General features: G+C 42.4%; 1 protein-coding gene across 4 annotated transcripts in view; it reads right to left on the reverse strand.

Annotated features, from left to right (window-relative positions):
• Positions 1 to 16,883, reverse strand: part of CTCF (CCCTC-binding factor) — a 50,395-nt gene that overhangs the window by 12,115 nt on the left and 21,397 nt on the right. For all 4 annotated transcript variants that reach the window (XM_055146396.1, XM_055146397.1, XM_055146399.1 and 1 more), the window contains 6 exons: positions 8,956 to 9,745; positions 8,075 to 8,245; positions 5,940 to 6,073; positions 2,394 to 2,514; positions 1,649 to 1,798; positions 396 to 556 (listed from right to left, as the gene is read on the reverse strand). In XM_055146396.1, coding sequence (XP_055002371.1) covers positions 396 to 556; positions 1,649 to 1,798; positions 2,394 to 2,514; positions 5,940 to 6,073; positions 8,075 to 8,245; positions 8,956 to 9,736 — 1,518 coding nt within the window. In that variant the 5' untranslated portion in view covers positions 9,737 to 9,745. The remainder of the gene's footprint in view (positions 1 to 395; positions 557 to 1,648; positions 1,799 to 2,393; positions 2,515 to 5,939; positions 6,074 to 8,074; positions 8,246 to 8,955; positions 9,746 to 16,883) is intronic.

The raw sequence follows: 16,883 nt of genomic DNA on the forward strand, positions 1-16,883 counted from the left end.
GTACTTAATTCTCACAGCTGGCTAGTATGAGTGTGTGAGTGTGTGTGTGAGTGTGAGTGTGTGTGTGTGTGTGTGTGTGTGTGTGAAGTACCAGGCTCTATGACTAGAATAATTTTTTCTCACAAGTCATGTTCTTAATTCTCACAGTAGGTAACACTCCTCGTAAGTCACAATTTGAAAATACTGTCATTAAACACCACCATCAAGTAAGGTATTAAAAATCCTCAGGTAAGAGCCGGTGACACTTACATGTTCGAGGCCCTTAAGGGACAAGAACACACACTCCCCCATTGCCACCAGATGTGGATCCCAAGTAAGAGCAACAAAAACCTTATGATAAAACCTCTTATATCCCTGACGACATACACACTTGCTCTAACCACCAAGGTCTTTACCTGTCTGCAAGCATAATCGCACTGGTCACACTTAAAGCGCTTCTCGTTCTTGTGCGACTTCTGATGCTGGATGAGGGCATAGCGCTCGTGAAACACAGCATCGCAGTATCGGCACTTCTTGCCTTGCTCAATATAGGAATGCTGCTTTCGCAAGTGAACACCTGAAAGCAAAACACAAAGCTCAGTCTTGTGAAAACTAAGCACTTCAGCAAGTCAATATATTCACTTCTGTTTTAGTCATGACATTACTGTGGCAATGTAGTATGAAAAGTGCATTAAAGGAAAGAGAGCAGGGACTGGAAAGATAGCAGAGCATGCAGGGAGCAGGTGGCTGATCTGAGTTTGATCCCGGGCACCCCACGTGGTCCCCCAAGCCTGCCAGGAGTGATCCCTGAGTACCACTGGGTGTAGCTCAAAAATAAAAAATAAAGGAAAAGGGACAAAATTCATGGGGAGGCTTCGAAGATAGAAAGAAAGGGTAGCTATGAGAAGACTGTGGTTTCAAAAAAGATGACAGTGATGGCTGGAAAGGAAAAGGATCTTTGAATCTTTCAGTAACTGAATACAGAGGAGGAAGAGAAGTCATTCAAGATTCCATCAGGTTTCTGGCTTGGAAGAAGTCGACTATGGGGACATGTAGAGTGTCTAGGAAGACAGAAGAGCAGAAACTCAAGCAGTGGACGTGCTGTTTTGCAGGGTAGAATGCACGTAATATTTAGGTCTTCAGTTTTGAATAAAATGAACTTGAAATGATAATGACACAAAGTAGGGACAGGAGTGCAAAGGCTAGATGGTTCTAAAAGCTTAAGTTCAAAGAAAAGGTTTGGAGTAGAAAGAGTTAGAAGTTTTGGATGAGATCACGCAGGAAAGTGGACCGACTTCAGTTTGGGTTACAATCCTATCTCTCTATGGGGACTTTTCACAGAGGACCATGCAGTGCCAGGGGTTGGACCCAGGCCTCTAGCATGCAAAGCATGCACTCCAGCCCTTTGAACTATCCCCCTGACTCTATCTGGGGATTTGCAGCACTACTGATGAAGGCTACTAAAGGTATTCTCCTTCTTCTCATGTTTGCATCTATCTATAAGTCAGTTACATTCAGGAAAGAATAATAAGGGCTGACTGAGATTAAAAAAAGGAGCTAAGCAATGGCAGGCTATTCATATACACAACACTTATTAGTTATTTATGATTTTACTTTCACAAATCCTTCAACATATTTTTTTCATAGGCCATTAAATAAATTTACTTACCCAAATCACTTTTGCGGGCTATGACAGTGTCACAGTGGGGACAGTGAAATTTGGCCACATTTTCTGTGTGCTTCTGTAAAATGTGCATCTTCATGGTACCACTTTGGGTAAACCGAGCATGACAAATATAACATTCGTAAGGTTTTTCCCCTTAAAAAGAAATAGAACAAATGAGATGAAATGAATAAATACTATCATTTAACTGGAGGTGATTCAAGGTGGCAGACTGCTAAGCCAGAATCAATAGTTTTTCCTCAAGAAAGTCCAGGCTCAGACCTATTTTCAGAGATGTGAAATGAGGCCTAAACTGCTGCTACAGTCTTTCACATCAGGGAAAAAAGAAAAGTTCCCACCACAATGCTTGCTTTTGGGTAAAAGAAGACAGAAAGACCTTCAGTTTTTATTTTCAGGAAAAGAGAGTGCTTTGGAAAACCGAATGAGTTGGAGTAACATACCCAGATTAATAGCAAAAAACTATTGATTTTAATTACACAAATTAAAATAAATGGAAACTTTCTTATCTCTAAAAAGTACTGTCTCTGTGTCTAACAAAAATGAACAAAAATCCCAACCCATTACCAAATGTATATTCAAGAATAATAAATCAAAAGATATGCCAGAGAAGCATTTGCCAACTATTTATCCTTTAATATCTGCTTCCACTCACGCAAGCAAAGGAGGCATTGGGTGGTTACAGGGGCCCGTGGGGTGCACTGAAATTAATACTGGGAGGGGGAAATCCTACCTGAATGGGTTCTCATGTGCCTTTTCAACTTGTATGTGTCCCTGCTGGCGTAACTGCACAAGCTGCACTGGAACGGACGCTCTCCAGTATGAGAGCGAATGTGACGTTTTAATTTGCTGACCTGAAATATGAAAGCAACCAATCCTCTTACCCTTCTGTTAACAAAGATTACAAAGAATACACAGGGGGTCAGAATTTAGTAAGCACAAATGGTGTTATTCATTTTTCCTATTTATAACCTTGTTTTTGAAATCTGTATCATAATTCAAGGAGGAAGGGCACAGAAATAGGAGCACAGATGAATCAAAATCAGTTGATGTTATTATTATTATTATTATTTTTTGCTTTTTGGGTCACACCCAGCGATGCTCAGGGGTTACTCCTGGCTTTGCACTCAGGAATTACTCCTGGCAGTGCTTGGGGGACCATATGGGATGCCGGGGATCGAACCCGGGTCGGTCGTGTGCAAGGCGAACGTCCTACACGCTGTGCTATCGCTCCGGCCCCAGTTGATGTTATTCTTATTCCTACTACTACTGGTCAGTTTGAGGCAACACACAGATGTTGTAATTCCAAGACCACATCCCATCACCAGTATACCCACTCCCCCGCCCCTAAAGTAGCTATGGGTATTGGAACATTATGTAACGAAAACACAGCTGTGCTCAAGGGTCACTCCTGGAAGTGCTGGGGGACCATATGAAAGTCTGAGAGTTGAATTGGAGTTGGCCACATGCAAGGCAAGTGCCCTTTCCTCTATACTATCTCTCCAGCACCTTCCTTTCTTTTGGTTTTTGGGTCACACCTAGCTGTGCTCAGAAGGGCTTTGGAGACATATGTGGTGCTGGGAATTTGGACCTGCTTGCCGGATTCAAGGCAAGTGTCTTCCTTACCCACTGTACTATTTTGCCCTATTAAATTTTCATATTTTTTTCAAATGCATTGAAAGAGATAAACTATACAATTACCCACCTTTTCTCTTCAAGCTAGAATTTATTTATTTCTATTTTGTTTTTTGGGTGACACCCAGCGATGCTTAGGGGTTACTCCTGGCTCTGCACTCAGGAATTACTCCTGGCAGTGCTCAGGGGATCATATGGGATGCTGGGAATCGAACCTGGGTTGGCTGCGTGCAAGGCAAATGCCCTACCCGCTGTGCTACTGCTACAGTCCCCCAAGATGAAATTTAGAGTCAACTTGTAATATCTACTGATATCCTTCCGAAAACTTTGTAAAATATTCTTTACATAGGTCATCAGATATTTTTTCAATTCTTTCTTTTGGGGCTACAATCAGTAGTACTCTGGATTTACTCTTAGCTACATGTTCAGGGACCATTCCTGGTGGTGTTGGAGGAACCATATGTAGTGCAGGGATTCAAACTGGGTTGCCAGTATCTAAGGTAAGTGCCTTTCCAGCTTCTTTTTTTTTTTTTGGGTCACACCCAGCAATGCACAGGGAGTACTCCTGACTTATGCACTCAGGAATTACTCCTGGCGGTGCTCTGAGGACCATATGGGATGCTGGGAATCGAACCCAGGTCGGCCGAGTTCAAGGCAAACACCCTACTCGCTGTGCTATTACTCAGCCCCCCCTTTTTTTTGGCTTTTCTAAGTAATTTTATTACTACTAGAATCTGAACCTTCTTTCTAGTACTGATAGTACAAATTTAAATTACTGATTTTGTTTAGCTGTACTATCTCTCCAGCACTCGCCCCCAATTTTTATCTTCCTATATTGATTGAGGTACTGATTTACAAAACTATTAATGATGGTTTCCTATGGATATAATTCCAACACCACATCCCAACATCAGTATACCCACTCCCCTGCCCCCAAAGTATCTATGGGTGCTGGAACTTGTGTGACTAAAACCCAGTCAGAGGGGCCGGAGCGATAGCACAGCGGGTAGGGCGTTTGCCTTGCACGCGGCCGACCCGGGTTCGATCCCCGGCATCCCATATAGTCCCCCCAGCACCGCCAGGAGTAATTCCTGAGTGCAAAGCCAGGAGTAACCCCTGAGCATCGCTGGGTGTGACCCAAAAAGCAAAAAAAAATAATAATAAATAAATAAAATTAAGGGCTCCTTGAATGACCTTGCAATAAAATCTTTAAAAAAATAAAAAAATAAAACCCAGTCAGAGGACTGGAGTGATAGTACATCGGATAGACGTTTGTCTTGCACGCGGCCAACCCACGTTCGCTCCCCAGCATCCCATACAGTCCCCTGAGCACCGCCAGGAGTAATTCCTGAGTGCAAAGCCAGGAGAAAATCCTGTGCATCGCCGGGTGTGACCCAAAGAGCAAACAAACAAACAAACAAACAAAAAAAAACCAAAAACAAAAAACCCCCCACAAAACCCCAATCAGAAACAACTATGTAACTGTGTATCTCAGGGTGATTCAATTAAAATACAAAACCCCAAACCACCCACCTCCCTGAGTTCTGTGAATCAGTTCTCCTGTTGTGGTACTTTTTGTCAACAGAACTTTATTTTTCAGTGCCTTGGATTAAAAACTGGGCCCACACACAATTACTGCTGAACTTCTCCTGACATCCCCAATTGGAACTCTGTAGAATAGGGATTTAGCTGATACCTATGTATTTTTTTTTCCTTCTTCCTTTTCCTCCAAGAGGGTGGGAATGGAACCCAGGACTCCTGCATGCAAAGCATGTGCTATACCCCTTTGGGGCACCTCCCAGGCCATCAAACATGACATAAGGTTCTTTCTTTCTTCCCTTCCTTTCTTGTGTGTGTGGGGTAATACCCAGGTATTCAGAGGGCTTACTCCTGGCTCAGTGCTCGGGGAACCACATGTGGCACTGAGGATAGAACCGAAATCTGGTGCATGTAAGCCAAACTTTTTTTTTTCTTTTTGGCTTTTTGATCATCCTGGTATTGCTAAGGAGTTACTCCTGGCTTTGCACTCAGGATTACTCCTGCCAGTGCTCAGGGAACCATATGGGATGTGGGAGATGGAACATGGGTGGGCCACATGCAAGGGAAACGTCCTATCTGCTATATTATCACTCCAGCCCCTGCAGGCCAAACTCTTGACCCACTGTACTCTTTGCTCTGGACAAAGATTCTCTAAAATAAATATGCCTACAAGAAAGAACACTTCTATTTTTCCACATGTAAATCATTTAATTATTTTATGCCATTATCTAGAATTCCCAATATAAAATTAAAAGGGTAACAGTAAAAACAGATGTGGGGGTGGGGCTGGAGATATAGTCCTGCAGGTAAGGCACTTGTCTTGCACACAGCAAATCTGGGTTCAATCCCCAGAACCAAATAAGGTCCCCAGAGACTCATAAGAAGTGATCCCTGTGTATACAGCCATGAGTAGGTCCTGAGCACAGCCAGGTATGACCCAAGGGAAAAAAATAATAAAACCATAGAAAAGATTCACTACTGGGGACCAGAAAGATGGTACAGGAGGTAAAGCGTGGTAGAAAACTAGTCATGCATATGTGAGGCCTTGGCCTCAACCCCTAGCATTAAAAAACAAACCAAAGAAGGAAACAAGATGAACACTCACTTCTACGCTGGCATAATCACACATAGAACACTTAAATGGCTTCTCATGAGTGTGTTTATAACGACGATGCCGCACCAATTCTCCACTAGTCACAAAGGCCATGTCACAGTCTGGGCACTTGTGAGGACGAGTACCTAGAAAAGGAAAGGTATGACAGGAAAACAAGATCAAGGGCACAGTTAATGGCAGAGTATAATGGATAATCCAGAATGACTGCAGGAGGGCACTTCATCAATTGTGCTAGTATGAAAGTAGCTCCCGAAGCTATGGCAGAGCCTGACGGATCTAATAACACCAAACCCACAATATTAGAAACACATGCCAAACATTTAGCTTCTGTTAATTAGTCATTCTGTTAATTATATATACATATAAAAATGACAGTTAACTGTCATTATGTATATATAAATAAATACATACATAAATTTTTTGGGGGAGGGTAGAAGGTTAGACCACATCAGGCTGTGCTCAGGGCTTATTCCTGATGATGCTCAAGTTACGACATGTGGTATTTGGAATCAAACCTGGGTCAGCTACTTGAAAGGCAAGTGCTTTACCTGCTATACTATCTCTCTGGCCTTACTCCACACCCTTTAAAATGTGCATGCGTGTGTGCACACACACAGATACACACAAGAAGTAACACAAATATAAATCATATTACCTAAGAAATTAAAGCACAGTATACTGCTTATAGGCCAACTCCTACCACTTGATCATGTTTACCAGATATCATTACCAAATGAAAATCAAAAGAAACTATTAAAAATGAAGTAGAAAATAAGACCAGGATAACAGAAGTTTCTATACGCTCTTGAGATCAAGTGACAGCATGAACGTGGAAGGAGCACAGAAGAGAACCAATAGAGGAGCGCCAGGTCACAGTCTCTCCCCTTTAGTTACCTTTTGAGCTTGACCATGACAACAATAAAGCTGGTTTTAGAATATTATAGTATCTATGGAGGCACATGAATGAATGTTTAAATTGCTAGAAGAGTGCCTTACATTTTTCATTCTGCAATTATTAAGTTACTTAGTTCTGTTGGGGGGTGAAACAAACAGTAACAATGCTTTGCTGTTTTCCAATGCCAGGATGGAACACAGTGCCTCATACAGGCAAAGCAAGTGCTCTCTGCTGAGTTATATCCTATCCTGATTTCAGGAATTATGAAAGGTAAGATTTTAACTTTTGTGCACTTCCTCATAATGCCCAACAATTGTTGCCTGGAATTTTTCAGAGTTGTGTGTGTATGTGTGTGAGAGAGTGAGAGAGAAAGAGGGAGAGACAGTTCTCTTCTAAAGACACAACAGTGATATCTTTAGGAAACATTCCAGGCAAACTGTTTATTTACTGGGGGGATGGCGTGGGCTGTATCAATGCTACTTCCAGTTCTCTATGCTTGGAGCTCACTCCTGACCATGTTCAGAGGACCATATGTAGTGCGTAGTGCTAAGGATCCAACCAACCAGGATTGGCCACATGTACAGTAAGGGCCTTACTTCCTCTACAATCTTTTCATCTCCCAGGGTTATTTTTTATTTTCAATGGTTTTGATTTTTGGGCCCATGCAGTGTTGTTCAAGGATCACTCCTGGTGGGCTGGGACAGACACAGACATACATGTGACCATATGAGGGGCCGAAGATTGAAGCTGGGTCAACAGCGTGCAAGGCAAGCTATACTACTGCCCCTGCCCAGGATTAAGTATTTTAGGTAATCTATTTTTTTTGTTGTTGGGGGCGGGGTGGTGGTTGGGAGGGTAATCTATCAAATATTCTTTTAATTTGCCTGTAACTATGTTGATCTTCTTATAATAGAATCAGAATTACAAAAAGAACACCATAAAAAAATTTTACTTTCTTAATTTTCCATTGGAATCAGTTCACATAATATCTAAAATTCAAAGATTTTAAGCTTTGGTTTTTATTTTGGGGGTTGAGGGACCTGATCACACCCGACTCTACTCTGGGCTTATTTGATCACCCCTGGTGGTGCTAGGGGAAACCAAACAAGGTGGTGCAAACTGAACCATGACTATGTAAGGGAAGAGCCTTAAGCCCCTACTATTTCCCAAAACCTAAAATTCAAGTTTTAATCTTTACTATACTGAATCCCCAAACATTTTAATTCAGTACCTGTGTGGGTATTAAGATGATTCCTCAGAAGGGTGACAGTTCTGAATGCCCTACCACAGAGATGGCACTTGTGTGGTCTCTCATCAGTGTGACTTTTCATGTGACGATCCAAATTTGAGCGCCGTGGACATGTGTAACTGCAAAGCTCACACTGGAATGTCTTCTTTACACCTACATGCAAAATAAAATGCTTGCTGCAGAATTTCAAGGTGTTAAGATTAATCCTAACCTTATTTCCACAAATATATTTCATTTATTAGTCTTTCATGCCAAGGATTTACTTTCTTTTCTTTTAGACTTAAGTATGTGATCTAAAAAGAAACCTTTTTTGTTCCTTTTGGGACACACTGGATAATATTTGAAGGGGACTATTCAGCGCTTCAAATCAAACCTAAAGTTCTAACATGCAATCCAACCCTTTGAGCTATGTCACCAGCCCTGGATAAAATATTTTTTTCAGAAAATAGGATTTTTTTTTTTTTTCTGGATCACACCCTGGAGGGCTTGGGGGACCACATAGAATGCTGGGGACCCAATGGAATCCTTCTAGGATACAAGCGCCCTACCCACTGTACTGCCACTCCAGCATGAAAATAGAAAAATTTACTGGAAAGCAGAATAGAAAACTCCCCAGAAGGGGAGGAACTTAGTATAGGATTAGGCTCTGGGTAAAATCTTTTAGACTATGTAAGAAGACCAGGATTCACATCATAATCTATAAAACATCCATTTAATATAAAATAACCTACATACATATTACCCTTTATTCCAAAATGGTTTTGTGGATATTCATTTTACCTCTCTTTTTTGTGCGTGAAGGATTAAACCTTTCATTTAATGCAAGGCAGGCATTTCACCGAACTACACATCCAACCCCTTACCTTTCTTTTTAATTTTTGTTGGTTTTGGAGGCTTCATATTACCAACCACTTTCTCTGCATTAACTTCTGACAGCAGGCCCTCCTGCTGCTCTTCCTCAAAATCGTAGACAGACACATCCACATCTTTGCCCTCCTCTGTATAACGGAGTTTGCTCTTTTTGGTTTTCTTGGTTTTTTTGGCTGGTGGCTGATAGTCTGGATCTTTTTGCCAACTAGGATCTTCCTGAGGTGGAAGTTCCCCTTGCTCTAGAGTCTCCACTTCTCCATTGGCCCCCACTTTCACCACTTGAAACCCTTCAGGCAAAGGTAAGGTGTGACATATCATGGGCTCACTTTCTGCAAGGCCCTCTTTCGACACTTCATTCTCATAAGCCCCCTGAAGTTCTTCTACCGATGTCGTAGCAACAGGGACAGTCACAGGAACAGGTACTTGAACAAGCTGCAGTTCTCCTATGTTTATGGGCTGTTCCTCCATATTTACCACCTGCAAAGTTATGATCTGGGTATCGTCCACAGCAGCCTCTGCTTCGGGAGCAACCGTACCCTCCATGACTTCAGTCTTCATCTGAAGCAGGGTAGGATCCAGCTGTTCCATCATAACCATCTGTACACTGTTATTGACATCTTGGACCCCCTCACCCCCATCAGTCTGGTTCTGGGGTACATGGCAAGCATCTTCTTCCTGGCCCCCTTCCCGGCGTCTCTGGTAAGTCTTTCTTTCCTTTCCTTTAATGAAAGTTTCAGACTCCTCCGCAACAGCTTCAACCGCCTCACCTTCCATTTCCCCTTCCTTAATTAAACGAGAACATAGGATTATTAAAATTTTCAGTTACATAACATGAAACATAAACTTTACACAAAAATGACTCCATGAATAAATTAAACAGTGGCCGCTAGTACTACAAAAAGATAAACATACACCTCCTGGTGCCAGAATCCTTATGAAGCAGTCTATCTTATCTAACAAAACAACTGGAAATGAAGTCTCTAAATCCACCAGTTAGCAGGAAACTAACTGGTAGAGGATAATACACACTATAGGAAATTCAAACTGAAAAATATTGTGCACTTTCTTTTGGCAGGGGTAAACCCCGTGATTCTCAGGGGTTATTTCTGGCTCTGCATTCAGGAATGAACTCCTGACAGTGCTTGGGGGACTATTTGGATGCCAGGTATTGAACCCAAGTCAGCCACATGCAAGACGAGTGCTTTACCTACTGTACTGTTCTCTGGCTCCAAATTATGCACTCAGTTTCTTCTGCAAATAAATCACTGAGAAATAAAATGGGACGCATAAAGGAAGGATCTACAGGTAAGTGGTGCTCAACTTGGGGGTGACGACTTCCAGGGGTCATATGACAGAATCTAGATAAACTCTATTTAGGGCTAACATCTGACAGTGCTCAGGGCTTACTCCTGGCTCTGCCCTCAGGAGTCATTCATGGAGGGCTCGAGGCACCACATGAGTACTGGGGCTCAAACCTGGGTCAGTTGCAGATAAGGCAAATGCCCTGGACACCATACTACTGCTGCAGCCCCTAGATACATTTTTAATTGTCAATACAGGCTGGGTGTGCTACTGGCACCAAATGGGAAGAGACCTAGGCTTATGAGTAGGTCAATTATCCACCAAAAAGAATGATTAGACCTCAATGATCAATACCTCAATGATAATAGACAAAATAGATGCAGCAATCAATCCCAATGTATATGGGTCTTGACTGAGAGCAACAAACGACTTAAAAGACAAAAAAAATGAAACAATCAGATTCAATTTTGATGGGATAGTTGATGTTAATAATTAACAAAATTATTTTATTCTCTATTCTTTTATTTTTATAACACAGTGTTAATGTTATTGCCCTATCCTTCCCAGTAAAACTTGTGTGGTTTTTTTTCCTTTTTGGGTCACACCTGGCTATGCACAGGGGTTACTCCTGGCTCTGCACTCAGGAATTACTCCTGGCGGTGCTCAGGGGACCATATGGGATGCTGGGATTTGAACCTGGGTCGGATGCGTGCAAGGCAAACGCCCTACCCACTGTGCTATCACTCCAGCCCCAAAACTTGTGTTTTCTATACAAAACACTATCTATTTATTTATTAGACTTCCTAGTCAATGCTCAAGGCCAGCCCCAGTACACTAGACCCCACTGTGTGGATCAGATATTTTAATGTTTGGGTCCAGTAATATGGTACTACTCAGGGGGTCATGTGGTATATCAAGGCTAGAATTCAGGGCTTCCACATGCCAGGGATATGCTCCAGCTCCTTAGAGCTATCTCCCAGATACCATGGTTCTTACTATTTAAGTATATTCTTTTCTTCCCTTTGGGGCGGGTGGAAGGGAGGGTGCACACCACAGGCTGTGTTCAGGGATTACGCCTGAGTTCAGGGGACCATATGGAGTCCAAGTGAATGAACCCAGGTTTGATGCATGCAAGAGCTTTACCCTCTCTATACTCTCTCTCTCTGGTCCCTTGCTTTTTAGGCTACTAACAGTGGTGCTCACAGCTTACTCCTGGCTCTATGCTTAGGGATGACTCCTAGCTCTGTGCTCAAGGGACCATATGCAGTGCCAGCAGTAGGAATCACCCAGGTTAGCTGTGGGCAAGGCGAGCACCTGCTGTACTTCCTACCCTCTGTACTTCCTATCTCTCTAGCTCCCCCTACTTAATTTTCAATTTTTTGATTTGTGTCCTACCCGGTGATACAGGGACCACTCCTGGAGGTCTTTGAGGAGAAGTAGGGTAACAAACTATGCAGTAGGAGGGATCTAACCCAGAGCCCCCATATGCGAAGCTCTGTTCCAATCTCTCACCCCAACCCAGGGCTTTATTTTATTGTATTTAGGAGAGGGGTGAGTGGGTTTGGGATACTCCCTGCAGTGCTCAGGGTTTACTCCTGGTCCTGTGCTCAAGAATCACTCCTGGGGGGACTTGCGGGAACCATATGTTGAGCCACGGGTCAAATCTAGGCTTGTCGCGTGCAAGTTAAGAACCTTACTTGCTGTACTATCTCTCTGGCCCTCTGCCAGGAATGATCACTGAGCGCAGAGCCAGGAATAAACTTTGAGTACTGCCAGGTATGGTCCAACAACAAACAATCCAAAACCACGAAAGTATCCCCTCAAAAAGGGGGGGGTGAGAAGGGTGTCTCCAATTTTGCAAAAGGAGGAGTTGCCTGATATACCTAACACCCATCTGACTTTTAAATTTCCCTCAAGGTTCAGGCCTTAGAAAATCTGTATTTGTAGCATGTTGCTTTTTGGCACACATCATTTCAAACTCTTTTCACAATAATCACAACTGTTTTCAGTGCCTTCTCCCTCCCCTGGATTGGGTTTTCTGTTTGTTTCTGCTTCTGAGTCATACCCAGCTGTGCTCAGGGCTTATTCCTGGCTCTGCACCAGAGATCTCTCCTGGTGGGCTTGGGAGGGCGATTAAGTAGTGTCAGGTTGGCCATGAGCAAGGCAAGTACCTTACACCACTGAAATATCACTCAGCCCTCCCCCAATTTGTTCTTAACCATCTCACTCAGGTCCACTTCATCTTTAGCACAAAACCTTTGAGGTTCTGAAGCTATTGTTTTTATCTGAATGTCCTATGATAAAATAACATTATTCTGTACTTAGTTTTCTCAAAATGATTCATTTCTTTCCCCCAGTAGGTTTGTGAAAGCTCTTTGAGGACAGAATCATATTTAAAGCAACCTACAATTTTGGACAGACTCAGCAAACCCTACCTCTGACTGGGGCAAAACCAAAGCTGATGGAAAAACCTCAGCCTTTTTCGTCAGTAGGCTGCAGAGTTATCAGTCTGATTTGTTCTATTATCTACTTTCATTAATCCCTTGTTCTCGATAACGAGAAAAATACGAAGTTCAATTCAAAGGCTTCTAACTAAATGCTTCATAAAAGTAGAAACATAATAAAATTGGACAGTGCTTTATTATCTGCCTATAAAAAAAATCTGAGCATCAACATGCTAACATTTTTAAAGGTATCATTTATATTTCAGATAATGAAAGAGTATTTAAAGCATTCTAGCAATAATAATAATTATTATTATTTTGGCTTCTTGGATCACACCTGGTGATGGTCAGGGGTTACTCCTGGCTCTGCACTCAGGAATTACTCCTGACGGTGCTCTCGTGGGACCATCTGGGATGCTGGGGATTGAAACCGGGTTGACTGCATGCAAAGAAAACACCCTTCCTGCTGTACTATATAACTCCAGCCCCAACAATAATTATTTTTATACAACTAATATTGCCAAATTTAATTATTTTTGAAATAGGAATATTCTGTGTTTATGCTATCCAATATAAACATAATAAAAGTCTCAAGTGCCAGTGTGTATCTGGTGGGGCTGCACAGGGCAAATACTACGTGGCTGTTCCAGGCTCAGTCTAAAGACTGAGTCACTCTGTTTTTTTTGTTTGGGGGCCACATCTGGAGATTCTCCAGGGACCACAAGAGATGCCAGGGATCAAATCTAGGCCGGCCACATGCAAGTCAAGCACCCTAACTGCTCTATTATGACTTCAGCCTCTCTTCAGTAATTTTGTTTGGTTGGTTGTTTTTCTTTTTGCTTTTTGGGTCACTCCTAGCGATGCTCAGGGGACCATATGAGATGCCGGGAACTGAACCCAGGTCAGCCGCATGCAAGGCAAAAGCCCTACCTGTTGTACTGCTATTGTTCTGACCCCTCTTCAGTCATTTTTAAAAAGAATTTTCTAAGCCATGAAATTAGTAACCCAGAAAAGTAGATAATACCTCCAAATCTAGATGTTAAAAAACAGAAAAAAAAAAAGCCAAAACCACCATGGCTACTTGCCATGAGTAAACTATCAAAGACAAGAACAAAAAAACCCCATAAGCTGTAAATGATAATGCTCCTCAGAATCACGATGTAATCTCAGTCCACTTAGATATTCCCAGTAGTGGAGGAAAAAAAAATTCAATCTCTGAATTTTGTGAGTTGTACAACACCCAATAATTTGAAAGGCATAGAAAAATCCACCGTCTCTACCACGAATTTAGGGATTTAAACATTTAGAAATTACTTGTAATCAAGTCCAACCTAAAAAGGTCATAGCTATAAAGCAGACAGAAACAGAATTGATTGGTACAAGGTAGTATAAATTGAAACTGACTGTGCTGCCAAGGAACTGAGTTGAGAGTTTCTCACTCTGTGAAAACACCCAAAAGGGCCACACTCATCAGCCTGTGCATTCAGATATAAAGTAGAAAGTCACCAGTATCGCCCATAGATTGCTTAGCTGTATCAGTTTATCACTTTGATCAGTGGATCCCTACACCTGACTTTGTGTAAGGAAAGGAGTTTGTCCTCCTCTAAAACTATGACTAATCTAATAGGTTTTGAACCAGGTCTCTCTTCCCATTTACTAGACATTGTACTTACTCTCCTCTCTTCCCTCGAAGGAATATTTTTTAGGTTTTGTCAAATCTTTTGTGGACCATCGCTGGATGTGGCCCAAAAAAGCAAAAGGAAAAAAAAGGGGGGGATTTCAATATACTTCTGGAACACAACCTTTCCCCCACATAATCAAAACCATACCACTTTCTTTATAAAAATCTGGAAAATGAAATGCATAACAATTTTTTTTTCTCTTTTCTTTTTGGTTCCTCTTGGCTCTTCACTCAGTAAGTACTCCTGGTGGCGCTAGGGGGACCACATGGGATGCCGGGGACTGAACCTGGGTTGGCCACATGCAAGGCCAATCCTACAGACCAAGCACAGCCCTACCTAATGTACTATTGCTCCAGCCCAGAGCAGAGTCAGGGGTAACCCCTGAACATTGAGAGGTATTCCCCTTCCACCCCCCAATAGAAGAAAGGAAAAATGAAGACGGGGAAATTAGTATTGGAACACGTCCTTGCCTCTGAGACTGTCTGAGAAAGAAAATGCAGAGAACTAGCCTCTACACAAAGTCCCCAAAGCTTGTCCATGATTTATATGCCACCAGGGCCAGGCCTGCATCCTTGGGGAATCTGCTGTATCAGCTCTCACTTTTTGTCTCTGTCTCTTCTGTCACCTCTATGCAACTCAAATCTTTTCTATTTTTTTCTTTTAGATTTCGGGCTATATGCAATGGTGTGCAGGTATTTCTCCTGCCAGGTATAGAGATATACTGAATGCTCAAACCCAGGTTGGCAACATCCAAGGAAGTGCCTTATTTACTGAACTCTCTTCTCGCCAGCCCCTCTGAATCTTTTCTATCTTAAAATTCCCTTTATTGAGGGGCAGAGAGTTGGGTTACACCCAGCAGCGCTCAGGGGTCATAAGGGTTGACCATGTGGAAGGCAAGCCCCAGCTACTGCACTATTGCCCTGGTCCCTTAAAATTCCTCTTAAGAGCAGGGAGAGGGGCTGGAGAGATAGCACAGCGGGTAGGGAGTTTGCCTTGCGCGCAGCTGACCCAGGTTTGATTCCCAGCATCCCATATGGTCCTCTGGGCACCGCCAGGAGTAATTCCTGAGTGCAGAGCCAAGAGTGACCCCTGTGCATCGCCAGGTGTGACCCAAAAAGAAAAGAAAAAAAAAAAGAGCAGGGAGATAGCTCACGGGGCTGCAGGTCTCCTACAATACTGGGAGTTAACCTTCAGCAACAGAGGACCACCGGGTCTGGCACTGAACACAAAACATTCCCCGCCAGTTTCCCATAGGCCATCGCTATCCACCTTCTATGCTCAATCCCACACTGGCTATTTTCCACTCCTGCTCACACACTTGGATCACCAGTGGCTGTGCTGCTGTGAGGTTAGCAATGGCCCTTACTGGCAAGGAAGGACTTTTCTATACGTAACTGATCTGGCCTCTCTGTGAAACTTAGCATTCCTATCTAAGCTTTAGCCCAGAATAATTCAGACCACCAGAAAGCTGAATGGGTCACAAGATCTTTTGGAGCCCCTAAAAGACTACTTCTACTATGTTTTGCTTTGGCAGTATGCCCTATGCTTAGATAAACTTGATCAGGTTTTACATGTTTGGATAAAGCTTTCGAACTCAAGTTGCTATTTTTCCTGTTATTGTGAAACCTCTAAGAGTCCTTTTAATACAAAATGCTCGTAAAATTAAAAAGGAAAATAATTTAGTCTCTACCTCAATAATCTTTTAAAAGAAAAAGGCACAAACAAAAATAACAGAAAATTTAAGAATAGAAATCAACAGAAATTTTGGGGAAAAAATATTAATACAAGCTAAAGTTTTGAACAGCCACGAAAACTGGTTAAGCCTCTAACAATGAAAAACGAGGGAAAAAATAAAGCAAGTTATCATTATTGAAAACTGCAAACTACTCAACTTACTCAAAATAAAAGATAAAGATCTAAAACGTTTTAGAAAAATAAGATTTAAGGGGCTGGAGTAATAACACAGTGGGTAGGGCATTTGCCTTGCACATGGCTGATCTGGGTTCGATTCCCAGCATCCCATATGGTCCCCTGAGCACGGCCAGGGGTAATTCCTGAGTGCAGAGCCAGGAGTGACCCCTGAGCATCGCTGGGTGTGACCCAAAAAGCAAAAAAAAAAAAAAAAAAAAAAAGATTTAAAAATTTTTGTTTTTTATTTTAAGACCACACACGGCCATGCTCAGGGGCTATTTCTGGCTCTGTCTATGCTCAGATCTGGTAGTGTTCACGAACTAATATGTGGTGGCAGGTCAGCCACATGAAAGGCAAGCACTTTACCGTCTGTTCTCTCTCTCCAGTCCAAAGTTCTTTATTTTTATTTCTCCTTCAAATCTCAGTGATAAACTAGTGCTCCCCAAGCCAAATAATATTATTAACAATTATAATCCTGCCCCTGTTCTCTGGAATCCCCATGATGAGAAGATTCTTTTCTTTTTTTTTAGGGGGGGGAGGGTGGTGGCTGTAATTTGGGTCATAGCCAGTGTGCCCAGGGCT

The sequence above is a fragment of the Sorex araneus genome, chromosome 8 (genome assembly GCF_027595985.1).
Source record: "Sorex araneus isolate mSorAra2 chromosome 8, mSorAra2.pri, whole genome shotgun sequence".
In the NCBI taxonomy this organism is placed as follows: domain Eukaryota; kingdom Metazoa; phylum Chordata; class Mammalia; order Eulipotyphla; family Soricidae; genus Sorex; species Sorex araneus.